The sequence below is a fragment of the Macaca nemestrina genome, chromosome 6 (assembly GCF_043159975.1).
Source record: "Macaca nemestrina isolate mMacNem1 chromosome 6, mMacNem.hap1, whole genome shotgun sequence".
Lineage (NCBI taxonomy): Eukaryota > Metazoa > Chordata > Mammalia > Primates > Cercopithecidae > Macaca > Macaca nemestrina.
In genome coordinates this window covers 100,246,466-100,273,255 of record NC_092130.1, presented here as the reverse complement: position 1 = coordinate 100,273,255, position 26,790 = coordinate 100,246,466, and the positions used below count along the sequence as shown (strand labels likewise).

Here is a 26,790-nt window from a genome sequence, read left to right as displayed (position 1 = left end):
TTCCAGCACTTTGGGAGGCCAAGGAGGGCGGATCACCTGAGGTCGGGTGTTGGGAACAGGCCTCCAAATCTGGCCATAAACTGGCCCCAAAACTGACCATAAACAAAATCTCTGCAGCACTGTGACATGTTCGTGATGGCCATGATGCCCAAGCTGAAGGTTGTTGGTTTACCAGAACGAGGGCAAGGAACACCTGGCCCACCCAGGACAGAAAACTGCTTAAGTTGTTCTTAAACCACAAACAATAGCATGAGGGATCTGTGCCTTAGGGACATGTTCCTGCTGCAGATAACTAGCCAGATCCATCCCTTTGTTTCAGCCCATCCCTTTATTTCCCGTAAGGAATACTTTTAGTAAATCTTACGACTGGCTTGCTGTCAATAAATTATGTGGGTAAATCACTGTTCGAGGCTCTCAGCTCTGATTTCCCACTCCACACTCTATATTTCTGTGTGTGTGTCTTTAATTCCTCTAGCGCTGCTGGGTTAGGGTCTCCATGACTGAGCTGGTCTCAGCAAGCAGCACCCAACGTGGAGACTCAAACCCAGGTCGAAGGGTCACTGGAGCAATGGTTGGAGAACATGGAACTAAGCTGGAGGACACTCAAGTACTCTCAAGCAATCCCCCTGGTGAGTAAGAAGGGGAGCTTGGAAGCATCTGGGTAACAATGGGACAAGTGTGGGCTCTGGTTCCTTCCACCTTGGAACATTTTCACACTAATAATAAGGGGGAAGGAGAGTATAACAAAGTAACAGAAGAAGTAACAGAGCAGGCTTGTTTGCCAGCTAAAGCTAAAGTAGCAAAGGAGGAAGAAGTTCATCCCTACCCTTCTGCATCCCCTCCTTATTTTGAAGAAAAAGAGTGGCCTGACCCTCCAGATCTTTTCAGGACACTGGGTGAAAAGTAGTTGCCCCAGTGACTGTTCGAGCAGTGCCTGGAGTGACCACTGTCAGTTCTATTCAGGCAGGAATCCAGCAAGTTAGAAGAGAGGGTGATTTAGAGGCTTGGCAGTTCCCTGTTAGAATACACCCCCCAGATCAACAGGGAAATATTATAGTTACATTTGAGCCTTTTCCTCTTAAATTCGGGAAACGCCATGAGGGGCCTGTTCCAGGCCCCATTCCAAACCGGGGCATTTCCAGCTCAGGCCATTCCCTCAGCCCTGTACAATGTCTGTCCCCCGCCACAGCCAGTAGTGCTGCGGTAGATTTATGCTGCACAGAAGCTGTGAGCCTGGGGAACTCCCACAAAAAGTTCCAACAGGGGTCTGTGGACCCTTGCCAGTGGGGATGATAGGATTACTTCTAGGAAGGTCTAGTTTAAATTTAAAAGGAGTACAAATACAAACAAGAGTCATTGATTCAGATTACAATGCGGAAATTCAAATTGTTATATCTACTTCTGTTCCCTGGAAAGCAGAGCCAGCAGTGCGTATAGGACAGCTCCTGATTGTGCCATATGTGGAAATGGGGAAAAGTGAAATTAAATGGAGGATTTGGAAGTACAAATAAACAAGGCAAAGCCACTTATAGGGTGAATCAAATTACTGATAAACGTCCTACCTGTAAAATAACTATTCAGGGAAAGAAATTTAAAGGTTTGGAGCAGACATTTCAATCACTTCTCTACAGCACTAGCCGTCTGTGTGGCCACTTCAACCCGCTCAATGTAACATAGTTGGAGTTGGTAAAGCCCCTGAAGTAGAACAAAGTAGTTACATTTTGCATTGTGAAGGGCCCGATGGACAACCTGGGACTATTCAACCAGTTATAACTTCTGTGCCTATAAATGTATGGGGAAGAGATTTATTACAACAATGGGGAGCACAAGTTCTAATTCCAGAGCAGTTATACAGCCCTCAGAGTCAACATATGATGCATGAAATGGGGTATGTCCCTGGTATGGGACTAGGAAAAAAAATTGCAAGGTTTAAAGGAACCGCTTCAAGTGGAAAGACAAAGTTCCCGCCAAGGTTCAGGATATCATTTTTTATGGTGGCCACTGTTAAGTCTCCAGAACCTATACCTTTAAAATGGTAAACACATAAGCCAATTTGGATAGAACAATGGCTACTAAGTAAAGAGAAACTGGACGCTTTAGAGGAATTAGTTACTGAATAATTAGAAAACGGACACATACCTCCAACATTTTTCTCTTGGAATTCTCCAGTTTTCGTAATTAAGAAAAAAATCAGGTAAATGGAGAACGTTAACTGATTTAAGAATCATTAATTCAGTTATACAACCTATGGTGACATTACAACCAGGATTGCCTTCTCCTGCTATGATTCCAAAAAATTGGCTTTTAATAGTCATAGATTTAAAAGACTGTTTCTTTACTATCCCCTCAGCTGAGCAAGACTGTGAATGGTTTGCATTTACAATTCCTGCAGTAAACAACCTGCAGCCTGCTAAGTGTTTTCACTGGAAAGTGCTGCCACAAGGCATGTTATACAGTCCAGCAATTTGCCAGACTTATGTAGGGCAAGCAATTGAACGTACTTGTAAAAAATTTTCACATTGTTACATTATTCATTATATGGATGATATACTTTGTGCTGCCCCCACTCAAGCCTCCAGTGTTATGATCACTTGTAAAATTCGATTTCTCATGCTGATTTAATTATAGCTCATAATAAAATTCAGACTACTACTCCTTACTCCTACTTGGGGACCTTAGTAAATGACACTACCATTGTGCCACAGAAAGTAACCATACATAGGAATCAACTGAAAACATTAAATGACTTTCAAAAATTACCAGGGGACATTAATTGGATATGACCTGCTCTAGGCATTGCTACCTATGCCATTAGTAATCTATTTTCTATTCTTAGAGGAAATACTAGTCTCACTAGACCTTGGCAATTAACAAAAGAAGCTAAGGCAGAGCTGCAGCTAATCAAAAAGCAAGTCCATAAAGCTCAAATAAATAGAATAGGCCCAGAGAAGACTCTAGATTTGCTAATTTTTCCAACTCAGCATTCACCTACTGGTGTTATTGTTCAAGAGCAAGATCTTGTAGAGTGGCTTTTTCTTCCACATACTAATTCACGGACTCTAACTCCTTATTTGTATCAAATCGCTACTATGATAGGAAATGGGAGAACTCGGATTGTTAAATTACATGGATATGATACTGGAAAAATTATTGCCCCTCTCACAAAGGCATAAATACAGCAAGCTTTTATAAATAGTCTTACTTGGCAAACTCATTTAGCTGACTTTGTGGGTATTCTCGATAATCATTTTCCTATATCAAAACTGTTTCAATTTTTGAAATTAACTAATTGGATCCTCCCTAAAACAACTAAATTTAAGCCAATTGAAAGTGCTCAGAATGTTTTTGCAGATAGGTCTAGTAATGGTAAATCCTTTTATTCTGGATCGAAAGGTAAAGTTTTTCAGACACCCTATACTTCAGCTCAAAAAGCAGAGCTTGTAGCTGTAATTGAGGTCAATTGAATCTAGCGTTATTAACTTTAAATTTTTTAAGCCTGCCAAAGGCCAGATGCTAAACAGAATCTACAGAAACCAACTGCAAAGACAGAAGCAGAACAACTGATTTGGTGGAGAGATCCAATAACAAAAAGTTGGGAAACAGGTAAAATAGTAACTTGGGGTAGAGGTTATGCTTGTGTTTCTCCAGGACTGAATCAACAGCCGATTTGGATACCATTAAGACACCTGAAACCTTATCATGAGCCGGATGCCAAGGAAGAGATTCCGGGAGGATCCTGAGGACCCCCCGGTTGCAGCCATGTTGAGACTGATGCTGAGGAAGACCCCAACTGTCATGAGCAACACCCGTCAAACACACCCACCTACCTGGGGACAGGTCAAGAAGCTGTCACAGATGGCGGAAGAAAACCTGAGGAAAGCGGGACAACCAGTCACAATGAGTAATTTAATGGTAGCTATGATAGTGGTGATCACCACTGCCGTGAGTATTCCTTCAACAAGGGCTGACACAGAGAACAATTATACTTATTCGGCATATTTCTCAAGCTTGGCTGGCAATAATGCCTGGATGTAATCTCTCTATGACACAGTTACACATGTTTTCTTATCTCAGTATTTACCATAATGAATCTGCTCCTTTAATTGAGGCATACTGCCCTCAAAAACCTATTTGTAAACAAAATTGAACCTGGCCAGAAAAAATGAACGTACTTGTTTGGGAAGATTGCATTGCAGAACAGGCAGAGATGCTGCGCAACGATTCCTATGGAATCATTATTAATTGGTCCCCTAAGGTGATGCTTAGCATGAATTGCACCTCTCAGTCTGCATGCCACAGCCACACTATGTCCAGCTGGTCTAAACAAAACAGTCAGATGGTAGAAATGGTAGGAAGTACAGCAAGAGTTCCTATTATCTGGAACCATGGTGGCGTAGTGGCACCTCATCCTCAAATGATATGACCTGTTGTAGAAGCGAAACATAATGATTTGTGGAAACTATTAATAGCTCTTAATAAGATCAAAAATTGGGAAAGAATAAAAAAGCATCTAGAAGGACACTCTACAAACTTATCAATGAATGTTGCAAAATTAAAAGAACAAATATTTAAAGCATCCCAGGCACATCTGACCTTAATGCCAGAAACTAGAGTGCTTGAAGGAGCTGCAGACAGATTAGCAGCTAGTAACCCATTAAAATGGATAAAAACACTTGGAAACTCTGTGATTTCAATGATTATGTTTTTAATCTGTGTTGTTGGTCTCTGTATAGTCTGCAAATGCGGATCCTGACTCCTGTGAGAAGTAGCTCACCATGAGGAAGCTGCCTTTGTTTTTATCACTTTGCAAAACAAAAAAGGGGGACATGTTGGGAACAGTCCCCCAAATCTGGCCATAAACTGGCCCCAAAACTGGCCATAAACAAAATCTCTGCAGCACTGTGACATGTTCGTGATGGCCATGATGCCCACGCTGAAGGTTGTTGGTTTACCAGAATAAAGGCAAGGAACACCTGTCCCACCCAGGGCAGAAAACCACTTAAGGTGTTCTTAAACCACAAACAATAGCATGAGGGATCTGTGCCTTAGGGACATGTTCCTGCTGCAGATAACTAGCCAGACCCATCCCTTTGTTTCAGCCCATCATTTTATTTCCCATAAGGAATATTTTTAGTAAATCTTATGACTGGCTTGCTGTCAATAAATATGTGAGTAAATCTCTGTTAGAGGTTCTCAGCTCTGAAGGCTGTGAGACCCCTGATTTCCCACTCCATGCTCTACATTTCTGTGTATGTGTATAATTCCTCTAGCACTGCTGGGTTAGGGTCTCCACCACCGAGCTGGTCTTGGCAATCGGGAGTTTGAGACCAGCCTGACCAACATGGAGAAACCCTGTCTCTACTAAAAAAAAAAAATACAAAAATTAGCCAGGTGTGGTGGCACATGCCTGTAATCCCAGCTACTTGTGAGGCTGAGGCAGGAGAATTGCTTGAACCCGGGAGGCGGAGGTTGTGGTGAGCCAAGGTTGGGCCACTGCACTCCAGCCTGGGCAACAAGAGTGAAACACTGTCTCATTAAAAAAAAAAGAAAAAGAAAAAAGCTCTTAAGAGCACATAAACATAGGAACTTTGTGAAGTCTGAGAACAAAACAAAAACAACATCACTAACAGACCATAAAATTAGAAATCAGTCACAAAATGCCAGTCAAAATATCCAAGAATTTATGGTTGAGGATTGAATGAAATTCACAAAATATTTAGACCTGAATTTTATATATGCACATATCAAAACTTGCAAAATGTAGCTGATGTGGTATTTTGAAGAAGAAGAGATAAAAAGTAATCAATTCAAAAAATTATACTAAAGAGTAAACTCAAAGAAAGTAGAGGAAAAGAATGAATTAAAGATCTGTGTTTATAAATAAAAATAAAAGTAACAGAACAAAAAGATGGGCATTAGAAAATAGTCATTTCTGACCTCTGGTCAAATAAAGGGAAAAAAGCAAAAAATTAGCTACATTAGGAATATAAATGGGGACAATACTACAGATAACATAGTTTTAGAAGACTAAAATGTATTATATGTATACAAGGGAATAGTATAATGTTTAAAAAGAATTAGATAAACATGTACCAAACAAGCCTCAAAAAATACAACTAGCAGAGATATTCCTAGAAGGAATCCTTTAGTCAATATGCACAAAGCATTTAAGCATTTCATTGTTTTTGGTTTTTTGATTTTGTCTTTGTTTTTTTGAGACAGAGTCTTGCTCTGTTGCCCACACCGGAGTGCAGTGGCACAATCTTGGCTCACTGCAACCTCCGCCTCCCTGGTTCAAGTGATTCTCCTGCCTCAGCCTCCCAAGTAACTGGGATTACAGGTGCACACCACCACACCTGGCTAATTTTTGTATTTTTAGTGGAGATGGAGTTTCTCCATGCTGGCCAGGCTGGTCTGGAGCTCCTGACCTCAAGTGATCCACCTGCCTCAGCTTCCCAAAGTCCTGGGATTACAGGAGTGAGCCACTGCACACAGCCTTCATTGTACCTCTTTTTGTCACTAGAGGTACATTTTGTTCTAATAACTAAGCCCCCAAAGCATCCTTTTAAACTTTATAGTTTTGTAAAACGATTAAAAATAACATTTTCCACCAATGACACAGATAAAATTTTAAAGTGTGGTCATATTATTCCATTCTTATTTTAAGGATATACATATATATAATTTGTATGTGGATATGATTTTTTGAATGGTGAACAGAAACTTAGTGGTCAGGTAGCTGGATGCGGTGGCTCACGCCTGGTAATCCCAGCACTTTGGGAGGCCCAGGTGGGTAGATCACACGAGGTCAGGAGTTCCAGGCCAACCTGGCCAATATGGTGAAACCCAGTCTTTACTAAAAATACAAAAAATTAGCTGGGCGTGGTGGTGGACGCCTGTAATCTCAGCTACTCGGGAGGCTGAGGCAGGAGAATCACTTGAACCCAGGAGGCAGAGGTTGCAGTGAGCCGAGATGGGGCCATTGCACTCCAGCCTGGGCAACAAGAGTGAAACTCCGCCTCAGGAAAAAAAAAGAAAAAAAAAGAAAGAAAGAAAAGAAACTTAGTGCTCAGATGGCAGCAATAGGAGGGGAGGCAGAAGATAATTTATTTTTCATTTCATATCCTTCAATTATCAGAAATTTTGTCATATGCGTTTCTATTTTACGCTGTGTTTCATTGATTCTAAAATGCCTTTTCTTCATAACCCTGAAATTGGAGTGTTTTTTACAATCATTGGTATGTCACATTTTTCTCTGGCTTGTGGTAATGAGTTAAAATGATGAATTGTAAAATCAATATCATCTCAGGAGTAATGAAAAATAGTTTAATAGTGAATGAAGAAGTATGTAATTTTTTTTTTTTTTTTTTTTTTTTGAGACGGAGTCTCGCTCTGTAGCCCAGGCTGGAGTGCAGTGGCCGGATCTCAGCTCACTGCAAGCTCCGCCTCCCGGGTTCACGCCATTCTCCGGCCTCAGCCTCCCGAGTAGCTGGGACTACAGGCGCTGCCACCTCGCCCGGCTATTTTTTGTATTTCTTAGTAGAGACAGGGTTTCACCGTGTTAGCCAGGATGGTCTCGATCTCCTGACCTCGTGATCCGCCCATCTCGGCCTCCCAAAGTGCTGGGATTACAGGCTTGAGCCACCGCGCCCGGCCAGAAGTATGTAATTTTAACGGTTCACATTTACTCTTGGGTATGTTTCCAGAGGATAATTGAATGGGGATAGATTTTAAATAGCGTTATTTAATTGGATACTTCCGTAATTTAGTGACCAACTTCTGTATACAACAAGGTACTGTGCTTTGAGGCTGACGGGAGAATACAGGGAAGAACGAAATAGTCTCTGATCGTACTTTCTCCACGGATGTAAGTGTCCGGGCTTTAGTGGGGGAATGATACTCTTCATGAGAAATTCATTTTTTAAAAAGGCTTAGAAACCTGACCAGCGGCTGTCAGCTGCAGCTCATCAACCACAGAATTCCGAATACGCCGGCACATCAGCGAGCTGGCTTATGAGGAGAAGGGGCTGCGGCTGAGCTTTCCTGGAAACAGCTATTTGGGGACCCATTTCCTGTTGGAGTCTGAAAGACGCACCCACCGGAGCCACAGGCAAAGCAACTTAAGCTGCAGGCTCCTCCTGCCCACCCCCCAGCCGCGACGTGCCCTGGGGGCCCTTAGCGGACTGCCACGCGAGTGTCCCCGCCTTGTGCCTTTAATTTAGCCAAACTCCTGTAATATCAGGCCCGGCGTGGTGGTTCACGCCTGTAATGCCAACACTTTAGGAGGCCCAGGCAGGAGGATCGTTGAGGCCAGAAGTGAAATTAGCCGGACATGGTGGCGCGCGCCTTTCTAACTGTCCCAGCTAATCCAGAGGCTGGGACGAAACGGTCGCCTGAGCCCGGGAGATCGAGGCTGCAGTGAGCCGTGTTGGCGCCACTGCACGCCAGCCTGGGCGACAGAGCAAGACCCTGCCTCAAAAGAAAACAAACTGTAATATCGTCCAAGAACGTATGAAGGACACTTGGAAAGTCACCAGGCCACTTCTCTCCTGGGCGTCCACGGCCGGAGAACGCCGGCCTCACCTGCAGACGCGCGCCCTCCTCCCAGGCTGCGCAGGTGACCTTGGCGGGAGGCGCGGGAGAGGAAAGAGCTCCGCTAGGCCGCGAGCGGAGGAAGCGGGAGAAGCCGCTCTTCCTATTCCACTCGCAGTCCGCTGGTGGGGGAAACGAGTGTCCGGCGTATGAAACGCCTAACTTCGCGAAATAGAGACGCATAAAACTTCAAGAATTCTGTCCAAACTCAAGGCCCTTTCTCATTTAAGGGCAACCCTGTCACTACATCATAAACTTTTAAATCCATGATCCCCACGTTACGAAAGCATAAGTCCCTTGCAGACTTTTAGCGAAAACTGAACTTTGCCGGTGTCCCACACGAAGGGAGGGAGGACGGGAGGCCACGCCAGGACTGCGGGGGCTGCAGGGCTGCAGGGCTGCAGGGCGTGGACGCATCCTGGCCGGGGCGTCCACTGTCGACGTCTCCACATCCCAGGAGGGTCGAGACGGCCGCGGGAAGCAGCCGGCGAGCCGCGCGGCCCCGTTCCAAGGACCCCGCCAGTCTGAGTCTGAGTCACTGACAGCTTCGCGGGTCAACGGCGCCCAGAGGAAAAAACTTCTCATTTGGACTCCTAGGCCCGGCAGTGGCCAGCGGCCAGGGCCCCTGAACGGGGCGGGCCGGGGCGGGGCGCACAGAGCCAGAGGGGCTTGCGGAAGGCGGCGGAGGGACCGCGGGGAAGGGTCGGTGAGAGGCGGCCGCGCCAAGACTCTCACTGCGCGCCGGGGGCGCCCTTCCCCGCTCGCGCCCGCGCGCTCGCGCGCCCCAGTCCCGCCCCGCCCGGCGCACCGAGCCAGACACAGAGCTCGCCGGGGTCGCTCGGACCCTGATCTTGCCCGCGGGCACCCCGCGCTCTGCCTGCCGCGACGACCAGCTGCCCGACCAGCAGAAGTTGGGAGAGAGGGTGGAGCGGAGCAGCCCGAGGCGGGGCACCTCCTGGAGCAGCGCAGTGCGGATCCCGGGACAATGGGGCCGCGGCGGCTGCTGCTGGTGGCCGCCTGCCTCTGTCTGTGCGGCCCGCTGTTGTCCGCCCGCACGCGGGCCCGCAGGCCAGGTGAGAGCCGCACTGGAATGGGGGGCGCGGGCGGAGGGACGCTGAGGGGAGACTGCGGGGGTCCCGGTTGCGTCTTCTCCTCACCCCTGCCTCAGTTTCCTCCGAAAGCCAAACTGGCATTTGGGCTGAGATCTAGAGTTTTTCCCAGTCACGTTTAGGTGGGGCGTGCCACCCCCTTCGCGGGCCCAGCCGATGCCCCTTTGGACTCGATCTTGGAGGGTGCAGCCCGCCTGCCACTGAATGTTGGATACGGAGGAGGTTGGAGCGGAAGCCCCTGGGGGAGCCTGCGGTCCTGCGTTGCACTTGTCATTGTGTAGCCTGTTTCTCCCAGGACCACCCCCAAAAAGAAAAGGTCTCACGTTACTCCACCAATAAACGTTCCGATCTTTTCAACATAAATTGGCGAACCGCTGCCGCTGAAGTTTTGCTTTGTTGGAAGTTTTTTTTCTTGCACATTTTACAGGCGAGAAAAGTGGTGTAGAGAAAAGCCCTGGCAGTCCCTTGGCATGTTTAGCAGAGAATCAGTACCAGCAGCCCCCGTCTTGTGTCCAGGAGGTGCTCGGTGCGAGATGTATGGTGACAATAGCAGGGGCTCCGCGTGGTGGGGGGGGTGGGGGAGGGAAGGGGGCAGGAGGAGGATTTTATTGTTACCTAGAACCCATTCCTTCTAAGTGAGTTGAAGAGAGAGATCCCTCCCCAGGACCAAGCTCCCTCGAACACTGTGGGATCCAAGTATTTCTGATCCGCTGCAAGAAGGTTGCTCCCCTAGAATATTTTCCCCACTGGTAGTCTATTTTTAAGTATCTGGCTACTTGACCAAATAAATAAATTTGATTAATTTATGTGGTCAAATATTTTCTATATTCCTCTCCCCAAAAGCAGGACAGATGAGTTGTTTTTAGTCTGTAAAGGCACTCATTAGAAAGTGAGAAAAGTGTTTTGAATTTCCTAATAACAGTAGTATTTTATAAGCTTTGAGCCATTTTTTTTTTTTACGCTGAAAGAAGTTCTAGCGGGTTTTCTTGTTATCGCTAAAAGAATGTGCACTCTCTATTGCTCCCACACTCAAAAAAAAAAAGTGTAGACACATCAAGATTAAGAGGTGACAAAGACATAGCATGTTCTTGCCTCTCTGTCTTTGTTCACGGTGAGTTTTGAGATGCTTTTGGGAAAACTAAGAGCTCCAGACAGGGGCCCAGTGTTTAGCAGTAACTAGCCTGCCTGCAGATAAGTGAGCATTGTTGTTGAGAGTGTTTGAGAGAACTCCGAGAACTCCTGAAAAGTTGTTTGCGATGAGATATAATTTAACATAACATTATGTGATTTGCTCAATTTAGTTGGAGACAAGCTCTTGAGAATCCAGTGTTTTGTTTGAGATTTGGATCATGGGGTGGAAAACAGGGCTTATGGAAATGCTGCATCCATTGTAGCCACCCTTTCTCACAGTAGCCTACCAGCAAGGTGTGTAGCCTCATTAAAGAGTGAAGTTAAAGGGTGCTGGTTTCCGCCAAGCGTCTTACATCCTCATGGGAGGAGTGGTGCATGTTAATATGGACAGTGCTGGTGTAGACAGAAAGGCAAGTGGACCACCTTAGCTAGTTTATCAACACTGGATTCTGGAACCACTTTGGGAGGGAAAGACGAAAGGAGTATGATAGAGGAAAAGGAGCGCTTGCTAAGTGCAGTATTCCATGTCAAGCCCTGGGCCAGAAGGAATTTTCACTTAGATTGTCTCATTTCACCTTGTCAGAACACCTTGTTAAGGTGGGTGTTTATCCCCTTTTGCTGATTCTGAAACTAAGACCCAGAAACAGTGGCAAAGCAAATGGAGGGGGGTGGGGGAAGGGGCGTGGGGTGGTGGGGAGGGGGCGTGGGGTGTGGGCAGTCCACCCACCCTGGGTGTAAGCAATTAGGAATAAGTGGGGCTTTGTCTTTAGAAAATTTAAAATCACCAATAAAATCAACCTAAGATAGGTTTACTTTTTATTACCACCATGCATTGGCAATTCTAAACATTGTCTGTCATAAGGTGGTGGTGCCGGGACTCCAAAGCATCCAGCGGTGCCTCCCATCCTTGAGCCGCCACTGCTCTGATAGAGTTTATTGCCCAGGATTACCAGCTCTGTGTGCTAAGAGGGGCTGTGGAGCCCTCCCAGGGCTGGCCCTGACCACCAAGCTGAGCCTTCCTGCAGCACTTTCCGACTTTTTGTTCCCACTCATTTTGGCATTTCCTGCCTTGTCACTTTGTGTGTGTGTCTCATTTTCCCAGCTAAGATTATAAAGTTTTATTTATCCCCATGGTGACTAAAACAAATGTTCACTCAGCAGATAGTTGTTGAGAAATGTGTAAATTCATCAACAAGTTTACATTCCTTTGTCTAAACAATTTAAGTGAGGTGACGTAATCATTAAAAGGGCCAACATGCAAAAGTAAAAGGTGATCTTTATGAATTTTATGAGGCTCTTAGAGGGTTAAAGGTTTCAAGAATAGCTGGTGGTGGCTATGACAGAGAGAACTCGGTGGGCAATTCCACTTGCTACCCTCCTACCCACAGAGTCAAGCCCAATTCTGTGGCATGGAATGAAGTGCTCCTCCCCTTGCAAGAGGGTCCCCAGCCCCTCTCCAGCCATCTCCTGTTACTCACCCTCCAGTTCATCCAGCCCTATCCTCTAGATCTTCCCTTCAAGGAGCTATACTTTCTCTGGCTTCTGTCCCCATGCCATTCCCTCTGGCCAGAATGCCCTCCCCATATCCCATACCTGCCACGTTCATGTTTAATTAAAAACAGCCACCATCTATGGAGCACTGAATGCAGCTAACACCCTGCTTAGGGACGTTATGCATACTATCTTATTTATTTCTCACAACAGCCCTTTGAGCAGATGTCATCCTCATTTTACTGGTTATAAAACAGAGACCCAGAATGGTTGAGTCCCAAGTTGAGAAAGAGGTGGTATTGGGACTGGGTGCAGTGGCTCACACCCGTAATCCCAGCACTTTGGGAGGCCAAGGCGAGTGGATCATTTGAGGCCAGGAGTTTGAGACCAGCCTGACCAACATGGTGAAACCCTGTCACTACCAAAAATAAAAAATTAGCTGGGTGTGGTGGTGCACACCTGTAGTCCCAGCTACTCGGGAGGCTGAGGCACCAGAATTGCCTGAACCCAGAAGGCAGAGGTTGCAGGGAGCCGAGATCGTGCCCCTGCACTCCAGTCTGAGCAACAGAGTGAGACTGTCTCTCAAAAAAAAAAAAAAAAAAGAGAGATGGAATTGGGAGTTGACCACAGGCCTGTCTCTCCGGAGTGCGGGCTTTCTCTAACACCTCCCATAGAAAGGAAGCCATCTAGACTCCCAGCCCCTCTTACAGTAGAGAAGTAACCCCACTGTGTTCCCTAGTACCCCTAGAGGCAAAGTCTGTGCCCTATTGCCTTGGTAACCCAGGCCCAGCGCAGGGAGGTATTTCATAAGCATTTATGCATGGACTGTGGTATTCTCTCATTTACTTTGCTAATGGATGATAAGGCAGGCTCTGAAAAGATCCCTGCTCATGGATACGCTAATTAATCAGATGTTACCAGAGATATCGCTAGTAAACCTAAACAGAAAGACACAAAACTGAGCAGTGGTTCTACCCTAAGCAGACCAGAAAGCTCTATAAAGCCTGAAAGTCAGATTTCTTATGAGCCAGCAAGTAATTTTCTACCCTACTATCTGTCTCTCTCCCCCCCCCTCCCCGATCTCTCTCTAATATTTTTTAGTGGCTTTGCCTTTATTTTTATAGAACATATTAGCATAGCAGGTTTTCAGGGTCTGGGTGCAGTGGCTCACACCTGTAATCCCAGCACTTTGGGAACCCTAGGCCAGATGATCACTTGAGACCAGCCTAGGCAAAATAGCAAGACCCCATCTCTATCAAAAAAATAATTAAAAATTAGCCAGGCACAGTGGTGTGCACCTGTAGTCCCAGCACCTGGGAGACTGGGAGGATGGCCTGAGCCCAGGAGTTCAAGGGGGCAGGGAGCCATGGTCACGTGACTACACTCTAGCCTGGGCAACAGAGCGGGAGAGACGCTGTCTTCCAAATATTTAATGCATAAAAATTTTACATTTTAATTAATCATTTAAATTTTAAAAAATAAAAATAATAAAATTGAGATAAAATTCACATAACATAAAGCTAACCATTTTAAAGTGTACAATTCAGTGGGTATTTACTACATTGACAGTGTACAATGTACACTATAAACCCCTACCTACTTCCAAAACACTGTCATCTCCCCGAAAGGAAACCAGTAAGCAGTCAGATCCCATTCTCCCTTCCCCCTACCTCCAGGAACCACCAGTTTGCCTTTTGTCTCTATGGATTTACCTATTTTTGATATTTCATATCAATAGAATGATATAATATGTGGTCCTAGTGTCTGGGGAACTTAACTTTATATGGGTGAAAGTTGCTGTTGCTGTTTTTTGAGACAGGGTCTAGCTCTCTTACTCGGGCTGGAGTGCAGTGCCACAAACTTGACTCACTGCAACCTCTGTCTCCCAGGCTCAAACTATCCTCCTAACTCAGCCTCCAGAGTAGCTGGGCCACAGGCACCCGCCACCAGGCCTGGCTAATTTTTGTATTTTTGGTAGAGATGAGGTTTTATCACATTGCCCAGGCTGATCTCCATCTCCTGGGATCAAGTGATCCATCTACCTTGGCCTCCCAAAGTGCTAGAAGTACAGGCGTGAGCCACCATGCCCAGTCTTTAACTAGTCTTCATGAGTACCCAGGCTCCCCTTCCGTTGCAGATACTCACAAAAACACCCTTGTTAGAAGAGTTATTAGGACCCAGGGCCGTGGTTTATTTTTGACTATGATGCCAGTGTAGAGGACTCCATAGTTTTACCCTTCATAATTTTCTGTTGGTTTCCTTTTTTGTGATTTCTTTCATTCTGCCTTTTTCTTTCTCTTGCTTGTGCCTAAAACTGTCGTCATAAATAACTCTCCATATATACTGAGATTTTTTTTTTCTGGGTATGAGCTTTCACTTCCCCAAATACCCTCTCCCACACTGACCTGGTCATGGTACTTGGAGGAAGCCACTTAAAGGGCTCTGACAGTCCTATATACATTATTTGCTTTCAAAAGTAAGTGGCCTTTTGACACAACAGGAATAATCTGTAATTTGCCCTTGAAAACAAATTTATATAACTTTAGGAAAAGACATTATGTAATCGATTTATATTTCAAGTCTATGATGAATTAAAAATCAGGTATTCTAGTATTGTAGAATAACGCTTACCAGTACAGTGTTTTCCTGTTTGGTAACCTACAGTAAGAACTGTAGAAATAACACTTTACATTGTGATATGGTTAGGGGTATGTGTCTTCAATAAATATGTGTGGACAATCATAGTGTATATGTAAACATGAAACAAAAGTTGTACCAAACAGTGCCCACCTTTGCTGCACTGTATGCATTTTGATATTTTCTACCCTATAGTCTATTTTTAATGCTTATTGCAATCGTGTGAATTGATTTCATAATCATTGCTAAATCTATACCATAATTTAAAACCCAACACAGCAGCTGCAGTGAATATTCCTATGGTAGCCAAATCAAAGGCCTTATTAGCTTTTCAGGAAGAGTTCTGTTTTCCTGGAACTGTTGCTTATTATTGTTCTTATCATGTCTAGAACCTAATTTATTTGAGTTCCGATATACAAACTGCAGAAGGACTTGGGCAGGGGTGGGCATGGGGACAGTTTTTGTAGTACAGTGCACAGTACTTTGTACAGTACAAAGCTGTCGCCATCCCCAACCCTGGGGAGGAATTGGTGATCATTAACATCCTTGACTGTGAATTAGTTTTCATTTTAGCTAGATGTCTTGTTGGAGAGTAGAGAGCCGCATTCCCAAGACGGAGAGCTCAGGACCTGTAACTTAGTGGAGAACAGACCTGGAGGAACAGGGAACGTCGGGGAGTCAGAGTAGTTCCCAGGCAAGGCCTGCTGGCATCCTCACCCCATGTCAGGCTCTGGCCTCCAGGCTGCTCCCGGCAAGAGCCCACACACTTTGCTTATGTAGTCTTCATGCCTGCTGTGGCATTAGGTACACCTGCGTTTACTTCCCTGCAACTTCCCTTCTCCCAGCTTCCTCTTAGGCTTGCTTTCCTATACTTCCAGAGGAGTACCTGCTCCAGGACATGGAATGGGAGGAGAGGAGGCCTCTGATATTGGCAGCTTCTTGTGACCCCCCAGTCAGTCAAGAATTCTCCCTTTAGGCTGGGCACGGTGGCTCACGCCTGTAATCCCAGCACTTTGGGAGGCCGAGGCGCAGATCACTTGAGGTCAAGAGTTGGAGACCAGCTTGACCAACATGGCGAAACCCCGTCTCTACTAAAAATACAAAAATCAGCCAGTCATTCCAGCTACTTGGGAGGCTGAGGCAGGAGAATCTCTTGAACCCACAAGGCAGAGGTTGCAGCAAGCCAAGATCGTGCCATTGCACTGCAGCCTGGGAGACAGAGTGAGACTCTGTCTGTATCAAAAAAAAAAAAAGGGAGTGGGGAGGGGAATTTTATCTTTAATTCTGCTTTTTCTGTAGCAGAGATTTTTGTTCACTTACTGCTGTTGCATCTGCTCCGTCTAGAACGGTGTTTTAAAGATGTATTTTTCTGTTTTGTCCTTGAATGTCTCCCTGCTATCTCTCTCCTGTGTGTAAGGGCTGAGTTGTTGGCGTGTGTGATTGGTGTGCAGCCAAAGTCAGTAGGACCCCAGAATTCCCAAGCAACACCTTTTGGCATCATCACGTTAGCTAGTCATTCACATGTCCACATACTGCCTACTGTAGCTAAAAGGATAGGCAGATTCATTTGTTTGGTGAAATGCTAAGAGAAAAAGATGTTCCTCTTTTAGGAGTAGGTCAGGAATCACAGTTTTTAAAGAGAGAATAGTGTGGTGGGGTCAAAAGTTATGACCTTTGGAGCTGGGCAGATCTAGATTCAAATCCCGGCTCCTCTACTTCATAGCTGTGTGACTTTGGATTAGTTACTTAGCCTCTCTGTGCCTCCATGTTGTCATTTATAAAATGGTAGTCATAATGCTCATCTCATAGAAATGTTAGAGTTACGGGAACTAAGGCAAGTGAAGTATCAGGCACATAGCAGGTGCTCAAAAAAATGGTAAGGTTTTTTCATACACCAATCCTTCCATATTCCAGAAAAGCTTTTGAAGAATCGATACCAAATAAATTATGTAAATATAAGACAATCTTCACACAAACATGCAAGAACATTTTTCCCTTCAGAATTAGGACAAAAGAAAAAAGCAAAAACCCTTGGCCCTTAACTTCTAGTGGCAAATAAACATGCATAAAGTATTTGTTTATTTTTTTAACTTTTATTATGGGAGTTTTTATACATACCCAAAAATGAACAGTATAGTTACTCCCTCTACCCATCATCCAACTTCAGTATTATTTATATATGACCAATCTTGTTTTATCTAAACCCTCAACTGTCCTCCTCCCCCAACTATATAATTTTAAAGCAAATCCCAGGTATCATATTATGTCATTCATAAATACATCAGTAAACATCCTTAGAGGTTAGAATTCTTTTTTTCACATAACCACAATACAATTATAATACCTAAAAAATGAACAATTCCTTTTGTTTTTTGTTTGTTTGTTTGCTTCGAGACACATTCTTACTCTGTTGCTAAGGCTGGAGACCAATGGCACAATCATGGCTCACCCACAGCCTCAACCTCCTGGGCTCAAGCAATCCTCCTGCCTCAGCCTCCAAAGTAGCTGGGACTACAGGCACACACCACCACAACCAGCTAATTTTTGTATTTATTTTAGTAGAGATAGGGTTTTGCTGTGTTGCCCAGGCTGGTCTGGAACTCCTGGGCTCAATCAGTCCTCCTGCCTCGGCTTCCCAAAGTGCTGGCATTACAGGCGTGAGCCACCGTGCGCAGCCTAACAATTCCTTAATATCATCTGATAGTCAGTCAGTGTTCATATTTTCCTTACTGTCTCATAAATACCTTTTAACAGTTGGTTTGTTTGAATCAGGTTCAAACAAGGTCCACCATTACATTTTAATCTGTAACTGCCCACCCCATCCCTTTTTTTTATTGCTATTTATTTGTCAAAGAAACTAAGCCATCTGTCTTACTTTCCTACATACTGGATCTGGCTAACTGCGTCTTCAACTTGTGGATCTAACATGTATGAAATGTTTCAGTTCATTTCCATCATTATTGTTTTGGTGGTCAAATTGATGATCAAAATGTCACATCTTTGGTCAATGGGAGCCCTTTCAGATTGACTCCAGAGTCTTTTTGACCTAACCCTGATATTATTTGAAGATGTTCAGTGTTCATCTTGTGTATTTCCTACCCCAGATCTGGAACTAGCCATTTCTTTAAGGAGCCCCAGTTCTTTTCATTGGAAAATGGTGTTTGTTTGAATCTGAGGGAGTAAAACATTCCAGTAATGCTGCTGTTTTCCACTTGACAGAGTTAGTGTGTTTCTGTTATTTTGCTGTCCTCCTCTTCATTTCTTTTTAGCCTGTAGTGTTGTTTCAACTGCTGTGCTCTGCGTGGGAATGTGAGCAAAGTCCTGGGACTTCTGCTTTGTTAACTCTCAAAAGGCGTGAGCCCCAAGGGCAGAACTGTGAGTCAAAACCAAGACTTGGTGTGTCATGAAATGCTGGTGTGGTATAAATCCCAGGATCAAATGGGACACTCAGAGATCCTCTAGTCACCCCTCTGCTTCCAGGACAGATCTCATCACAGTCAGAAAACGTGTTGCCTCACTCACTACTTTTAAAACAATCTCCAGAGTTAAAGAGTCCGTATTTGAACTATTTAATAATTTGCTGTATTCGATAACAAAACTACTCTAGAGCAATTCAGAGAAGCCTACATTAAATGAAACTTAGCAGATAGCATGAAAACTGAATTCAGGACTTCTGCTGCCTTTTTTGTGAAACCACAGCTTAACAACAACAACAACAAAACAGAGATGAATGAGAAGAGATTTGGGCACCCTGACAAGCACTTTCTCCTTGACCTGAGTTGTGCTAGGACTGGAGGAAAAGCGAGATACTTAAACTCAAATTTCAGCTTAAGGGTCTTGAACTAGTTGGAATTATCTAGTCACCTTGCATTGGTTTTGTCCTTTGTTTGATGCTGGTATATACTACATTTTTTTCCTTTTCTTTCTTTCTTTTTTTTTTTCTGACATTCTTTAATTTCACAAAAACCAGAATATCAAACCTATAGTATCAAGAAAAGGTAACACCTTAGGCAGTGATTTTTAACCAAGGGATTATACATTCTTCCTGAGCTCTAGCCTATAAAAATTTCATGTTTCCACAAGTATAATGTTTCTGTCGGAAGTACTGTACTGCCTGAGGCCTACCCAAAGAAGATGTTTTTTAAAACAAGTACTTATTGCCTAAGTAGTAAATACAGAGTAAAGTCTAGTGACAGTTTGATTTTCAGACTAAGTGATAGTATATGAAGAGCTTAGTTGTATTTATTAGTTTTCACATTGTATCACTCTCAGGTGTCATCTTGATTCATGCATGTAAGTATGCATGTTCATGTCCACTTTTTCCCCTCTGTGCCTCACAGAAGCCCATAATCTGGCCAGGCTTCCAAAACTGCAGAGGAGAATTGCATTGTTTTAAGGTTCCTTGGCCAGGTGCAGTGGCTTAGGCCTATAATCCCAGCACTTTGGGAGGCCGAGGTGGGTGCATCACTTGAGGCGAGGAGTTTGAGACCAACCTGGCCAGCATGGTGAAACCCCATCTCTACTAAAAATACAAAAATCAGCTGGGCATGGCGGTGCATGCTTGTAATCCCAGCTACTTGGGAGGCTGAGGCAGGAGGATCGCTTGAACCCGGGAGGCAGAGGTTGCAGTGAGCCAAAATCGCATCACTGCTCTCCAGCTTGGGTGACAGCAAGACTCCATCTCAAAAATAAATAAATAAAAGGTTCCTCTAGGCCAGCATTTTTGCACATGCATGTTTTTGTGATATTAAAGTGCCAGAACCACAAGCAAGAAAAATAAAAAATAAAAGATATTTTTTTAAGCGCCAGAAGCCATTCATTCTTTTCTTTCAGCTCCCACACACTCGTTGTGATCTTGAGAATAGCTTCACGTCCACAGGGGCTGTTGGGACCAAGGTCAGGCTTCTGTGTGACTGGGGCAAGGTGAACACAGAGTAAGTTACATGCATTGCGAAAGTAAGAGAGTGATACTTCCATAAAAGATTGTGAATTCGAAATTTGATTCATAGTTCTGAACCCTAGAGCTATATAATTTACAACTTGTTCATTCCCTCATTGTACTAAAAAACTATAAACATTCCTAAGTAGGAGGGAAGATGAACCTAGATTTCCTTTTAACCTAATTAAGTGAGCAAACAGTTGGATATAAAAGCATACTACATGGAAGTGGGAGAGGAAGGATAATAGTAATTTCTTAAACTGCTTAATTGTTATAGTTTCCAAAGTGAATGTGTGTCCTATTTCACATGGGATGCTCCAGTTGCCAGATTTGTAGGCCAGACAGGCACTAGAATCCCATTTTAATGATTCTGGGCTTAATTCAGAGAAGTTAAGTGATCCCTGAACAGAGTCAATATTAGAATACAAATATGTGCCTACCACATGCAGGGCACAGGGTACTGGAGGTTCAGAGATTAACAGGAACAGTTCTTACCCTTAAGGATCAATCTAGACACAAGTGCGTATTCACATTCATCAATGGAGACATTCATTCCTTCCCTGTGACAGATATCCTGCCAGGCCACCCCTTCATTGTCTGGAGACCCTCTCCCAAATTTGCTTAGGGAGCTTGACCTCAACCCTACACTGCCAGGCTCTGCTCTGCTGTCTCTGAGTTGGTACTACTCTAGCTTTGCTCTTCATTTTGGAAACAGATGCCAATGTACTGTGTTTTACTTTCTATTTCTAGAATTTCCACTTGGTAGTTCTTTGCTGATATTTCCTATTTTCAGTTCATTTCAATGAAATACTTTTCTTTTTTTCTTACACATGGTTGTAATACATTCTTCAAAATCCTTATCTGCTAATTCCAACATCTGGGTCAACTTGAGGTTGGTTTCCGCTCACTGTCTTTTTACTTAAGACTGGGTCACTTTTTTTTTTTTTTTTTTTTGGAGACAGAGTCTCACTCTGTTGCCCGGGCTGCAGTACAGTGGTGTGATGATAGCTCACTGTAGCCTCGATCTCCCAGGCTCAACCTGTCCTCCCACCTGGGCTTCCCAAAGTGCTGAGATTACAGGTGTGAGCCACCACGCCTGGCAGCCCTCTTTTTCTTTTATTTGACAAAAAGTTATATATAGTGTATAACATGTTTTGCAATATGCATAACTTGTGGAATGGCTAAATCAAACTTATAACACGTATTACCTCAAATACTTACCATTTTTTTGTGGAGAGACCACTTAAAGTCCACTCTCTTAGCAATTATCAAGTATACAACACATTGTTATTAACTATAGTCACCATATTATACAAGAGATTTTTTTTAACTTATTCCTTTTAACAGAAATTTTGTACCCTTTGACCAATGTCTTCCCAGTCTACCCTACCCACGCATCCAACCCCAGCCTCTAGTAACCACCATTCTCTTCTCTGCTTCTACGAGTTCAACTGTTTTCGATTCCACATATAAGTGAGATCATGCTATATTTGTCTTTCTGTGCCTGGCTTATTTCACTTAACATAACGCCCTCTCAGCTCATCCATGTTGTTGCAAATGACAGAATTTCCTCTTTTTTAAGGCTGAATAGTATTCCACTGTGTATATACACCATTTTTTTCGTTCATTCATTCATTTATCAGTGGATACCTAGTTTGATTCCATAACTGGGCTATTGTAAATAATTCTGCAATGAACATGAGATTGCAGCTAACTCTTTGATATCCTGGTCTTTTTTTTTTTTTTTTTTTTTTTGAGATGGGGTCTTGCTCTGTCAGCCAGGCTGGAGTGCAGTGGCGCAATCTCAGCTCACTGCAACCTTCACCTCCTGGATTCAAGCAATTCTCCTGCCTCAGCCTCCTGAGGAGCTGGGATTACAGGCATGCACCACCACGCCTGGCTAATTTTTGTATTTTTAGTAGAGACGGGTTTCACCATGTTGGCCAGGCTGGTCTCAAACTCCTGACCTCAGGTGATCCACCCGCCTCGGCCTCCCAAAGTGCTGGGATTACAGGCATGAGCCACTGTGCCCGGCCAACATCCTGATTTTATTTCCTTTGGATGTATGCCCAGTAGTGGAATTACTGTATCATATAGTAGTTCTATTTTTAGTTTTAGAGGAACCTTCATACTGTTTTTCATAATGGCTATGCCAATTTAAATTCCCACCATCAATATACAAGGGTTCCCTTTCCCCATATCCTCACCAACATTTGTTATCTGTAATCCATTCTAACAGGTATGAAGTGATAACTCATTCTGGTTTTAATGTTCATTTCCCTGATTAGTGATGTTGAGCATTTTTCATATACTTGCTGGCCCTTTGTATGTCTTCTTTTGAAAAATGTCTATTTAGGTCCTTTGCCTATTTTTAAATCAGGTGATTCATTATCTTGCTGTTGAGTTATAGGAGTTCCTTATATATTTTGGGTATTCACCCTTTATCAGACATATGGTTTGCAAATATTTTCTTTCATTTCATACATTTTCTCTTCACTGTTGATTGTTTCTTTTGCTGTGCAGAAGTTTTTTAGTTTGATACAGTCCCAGTTGTCTACTCCTCCTTTTATTGCCTGTGCTTTTATGCTCATTACAAAAAATTATTGCCCAAAACTATATCAAGAAGCTTTTCCTCTATGTTTTCTTCTAGTTGTTTTACAGTTTCAGGTCTTATGTGTAAGCCATTAATCCATTTACATTGGTTGTTGTATATAGTGTGAGAGAAGGGGGACAAGAGGTCCAGAGTTTATCACTTTTGTGTGTAGGGTGGTTGGATCTGGTGATACGATTTGACTCTGTGTCCCCACCCAAATCTCATCTTGTAGCTCTCATAATTCCCATATGTTATAGGAGGGACACAGTAGGAAATGATTGAATCATGGGGACTGGTCTTTCTTATGTTGTTCTCATGATAGTAAATGGGTCTCTCAAGATCAGATGGTTTTAATAATGGGAGTTTCCCTGCACAAGCTCTCTCTTTGCCCACTGCCATCCAAGTAAGATGTGACTTGCTCCTCCTTACCTTCTGCTATGATTATGAGGCCTTCCCAGCCATGTGGAATTGTAAGTCCAGTAAACCATTTTCCTGTATAAATTACAGGAAAAAAGACTCTGGATTTTGTTGTATTCCTTCAAAGAGTGTTGGTGTTTTTGCTTTAGCAGCCAATTAGTTTGGTTTTACTCAAACAGCAGACTCTTTCTCTCTTGAGCAGAAGCCTAAATATCACTTCAGTTCTTTTATCCTTAGCAGAGGTGCTTCTCATCTTTCCTACACATGCATAGTTCAAGGGTCAGCCAAACCCTAGGACAGAATTTATACTGAAATTTAGGACCCCCTGCTCCCTGACTTTTTCCTTTCCAGGATTCTCTCCTAACTTTCCAGTGACTGTGTTTGCCCTGAACTCTGTCCTCTGGTTCTGTAGGCTAAAAAGATATGGATTTTCTATCTGGGTTTTAGTCACCTTTTATGTTATGTAGGCACTGCTGTTATATAGGAAAAAGCAAACTATTTTCCCCAAACTGTTTTCTCTTACCCAGCACTTCACTCAGTCCTTGTGACACCATATGTCTGGAGCTTGTTTCTCCACATACCAAGCAACCAATTCTCCTGCAGATTCTTCACTGGACTCCAGCTGGGTATCCTTGAATATAACTCAATTCTGACGCTATCTGCCTCTTAATATAACTCAATTCTGACACTATCTATCTATGTGGAGATAGAGTCAGATTCCACAGATTAAGGGCTCAGTTTCACAAGGCTGCCTTCCACTTCAGATGGCAGTCATAAGTGTGGGCCTCCAGACTTCTGACTACACTATACATTGGGAGTTCCTAAGGCCCCCTGTTCAGATTTGATTAATTTGCTAGCATGATTCACAGAACGTAGGGAACCACTTTACTTACCTTTATCCATTCATTATAAAGAAAATTACAGAGGATACAGATGAACAGCCACATGGTAGAGATACATAGGGCAGGAATTGTGGGAAGGAGCACAGAGCTTCCATGCCCTCTCTTGGGCACCACCTTCCAGGAACCTCCAATTGTTCACCTATTTTTGGTTGATACTCCAAAAACCTTGGTTGGCCTGGCATGAGTGGCCAAGAACGTCTGCTGCTCTGCTGACCTGCTCAGGAAAGAAGTGGAAGAATGATTGACATGATGGATACCTTGTGACTATGTTAGGAGATAACCCCAGGGATTGTGGTTTGGACCCAGATATAGTGAGAGATTTCTACGTTCTCCTGTGTAAGCAAACTAAAGACTGTAGAGGAAAACTACTGTCATGGACAATGGCCATAGAATTGGGAGTCCTGAGTCCCATTATTAATTTGCCTCTAATGCCAAAACCTTTAAGAAATCCCCTCTGGTGGCACGTGCCTATAATCCCAGCTACTCAGGAGGCTGAGGCAGGAGAATTCCTTGAACCCATGAGGCGGAGGTTGCAGTGAGCTGAGATCGCGTCACTGCACTCCAGCCTGGGCAACAGAGCGAGACTGTGTCTCAGGAAAAAAAAAAAAAAAAGAAATCCCCTCAGCTTTCTTTTTGTTTTTTTAATTTTTATTTATTTTTATTTTTTGAGACAGAGCCTTGCTCTGTCGCCCAGGCTAGAGTGCAGTGTTACAATCTCGGCTCACTGCAACCTCTGCTGCCCAGGTTCAAGCGATTCTTCTGCCTCACCCTCCCAAGTAGCTGGGATTACAGATGCGTGCCACCATGCCCGGCTAATTTTTGTATTTGTAGTAGAGACGGGGTTTCACCATCTTGGCCAGGCTAGTCTTGAACTCCTGACCTCGTGATCCACCCACCTCGGCCTCCCAAAGTGCTGGGATTACAGACGTGAGCCACTGTGCCCAGCCTAAATCCCCTCAACTTTCTACGTGGATTTTTGAAAAGGGACAGGTTTCATGGGATGGCTGCAGACTAAATGGAGAAAATGTGCACATGAAGGTATGCGGAGGAAAGAGAAGTCATAGAAACTGGGAGTGACTTGTTTATATAGACAGTGGCTAGTGTGGAAATCACTGATTGATCCCTTCATGTCAAGTACTCAGCCTTTCCTGATGTCTTCAGGGTAGATCTCTGAAAACTTATCATTCACCTTTGTCCCTTTGAGGGACAGAGTTTAGTAAGTATTGCTCATATCAAGACAAATGTTGCACAGTATTTTGAGTTGGCTTATTCTGTAATAAAGTCTATTTGTGCATTATCTGTTCTTTACCGCCCATTCTCCTAGTAAGAAAACATAAACAAAAGTAAAATATGCTCTCTGCTTGTCGCTTTTGCCTTGTTGATGCATTCATTTTTTACATTTAAATTTTTTTTAATTTTATTTTTCAGCGTCAAAAGCAACAAATGCCACCTTAGATCCCCGGTCATTTCTTCTCAGGAATCCCAATGATAAATATGAACCATTTTGGGAGGATGAGGAGAAAAATGAAAGTGGGTTAACTGAATACAGATTAGTCTCCATCAATAAAAGCAGTCCTCTTCAAAAACCACTTCCTGCGTTCATCTCAGAAGATGCCTCCGGATATCTGACCAGCTCCTGGCTGACACTCTTTGTCCCATCTGTGTACACCGGGGTGTTTGTAGTCAGCCTCCCGCTAAACATCATGGCCATCGTTGTGTTCATCCTGAAAATGAAGGTCAAGAAGCCGGCGGTGGTGTACATGCTGCACCTGGCCACGGCAGATGTGCTCTTTGTGTCTGTGCTCCCCTTTAAGATTAGCTATTACTTATCCGGCAGTGATTGGCAGTTTGGGTCTGAATTGTGTCGCTTTGTCACTGCAGCATTTTACTGTAACATGTACGCCTCTATCTTGCTCATGACAGTCATAAGCATTGACCGGTTTCTGGCTGTGGTGTATCCCATGCAGTCCCTCTCCTGGCGTACTCTGGGAAGGGCTTCCTTCACTTGTCTGGCCATTTGGGCTTTGGCCATTGCAGGGGTAGTGCCTCTGCTCCTCAAGGAGCAAACCATCCAGGTGCCCGGGCTCAACATCACCACCTGTCATGATGTGCTCAATGAAACCTTGCTCGAAGGCTACTATGCCTACTACTTCTCAGCCTTCTCTGCTGTCTTCTTTTTTGTGCCGCTGATCATTTCCACGGTCTGTTATGTGTCTATCATTCGATGTCTTAGCTCTTCCACCGTTGCCAACCGCAGCAAGAAGTCCCGGGCTTTGTTCCTGTCAGCTGCTGTTTTCTGCATCTTCATCATTTGCTTCGGACCCACAAACATCCTCCTGATTGCGCATTACTCATTCCTTTCTCACACTTCCACCACAGAGGCTGCCTACTTTGCCTACCTCCTCTGTGTCTGTGTCAGCAGCATAAGCTGCTGCATCGACCCCCTCATTTACTATTATGCTTCCTCTGAGTGCCAGAGGTACGTCTACAGCATCTTATGCTGCAAAGAAAGTTCTGATCCCAGCAGTTATAACAGCAGTGGGCAGTTGATGGCAAGTAAAATGGATACCTGCTCTAGTAACCTGAATAACAGCATATACAAAAAGCTGTTAACTTAGGAAAAGAGACTGCTGGGAGGTTAAAAAGAAAAGTTTATGAAAGTGAATAACTTGAGGATTCTATTAGTCCCCACCCAAACTGTATTGACTTCACCTCCTAAAACAACAGATGTACAACTTGCATGCCTGCTTTTTATGGGAGCCATCATGCATGTATTTTTGTCAGTTACCAGAAAGATAACAGGATGAGATGACTGTGTTATTCCAAGGGAATATTGCCAATGCTACAGTAATAACTGTCACTTTTGGATATAGCTAGGTGACATATGCATATTTATATGTGTGTGTATGTAGATGTATGCACACACGTATATTATTTGCAGTGCAGTGTAGAATAGGCACTTTAAAACACTCTTTCCCC

The 26,790-nt window shown here is 43.9% G+C and overlaps 1 protein-coding gene across 1 annotated transcript; it reads left to right on the top strand.

Moving 5' to 3' along the window:
- The first annotated feature begins 9,387 nt into the window (after nucleotides 1-9,387).
- Nucleotides 9,388-26,554, top strand: LOC105475117 (coagulation factor II thrombin receptor). Its single transcript, XM_011730122.3, has 2 exons — nucleotides 9,388-9,665; nucleotides 25,240-26,554. The coding sequence occupies exons 1-2, from the start codon at nucleotides 9,578-9,580 to the stop codon at nucleotides 26,427-26,429; spliced, it is 1,278 nt and encodes a 425-aa protein (XP_011728424.1). The 5' UTR covers nucleotides 9,388-9,577; the 3' UTR covers nucleotides 26,430-26,554.
- Nucleotides 26,555-26,790: the final 236 nt, after the last annotated feature.

Coding starts and splice junctions, on each gene's coding strand:
- LOC105475117 (XM_011730122.3), top strand. CDS start 9,578: ATGGGGCCGCGGCGGCTGCTGCTGGTGGCCGCCTGCCTCTGTCTGTGC. Junction 9,666..25,239: donor CACGCGGGCCCGCAGGCCAG/GTGAGAGCCGCA, acceptor TTTATTTTTCAG/CGTCAAAAGCAACAAATGCC.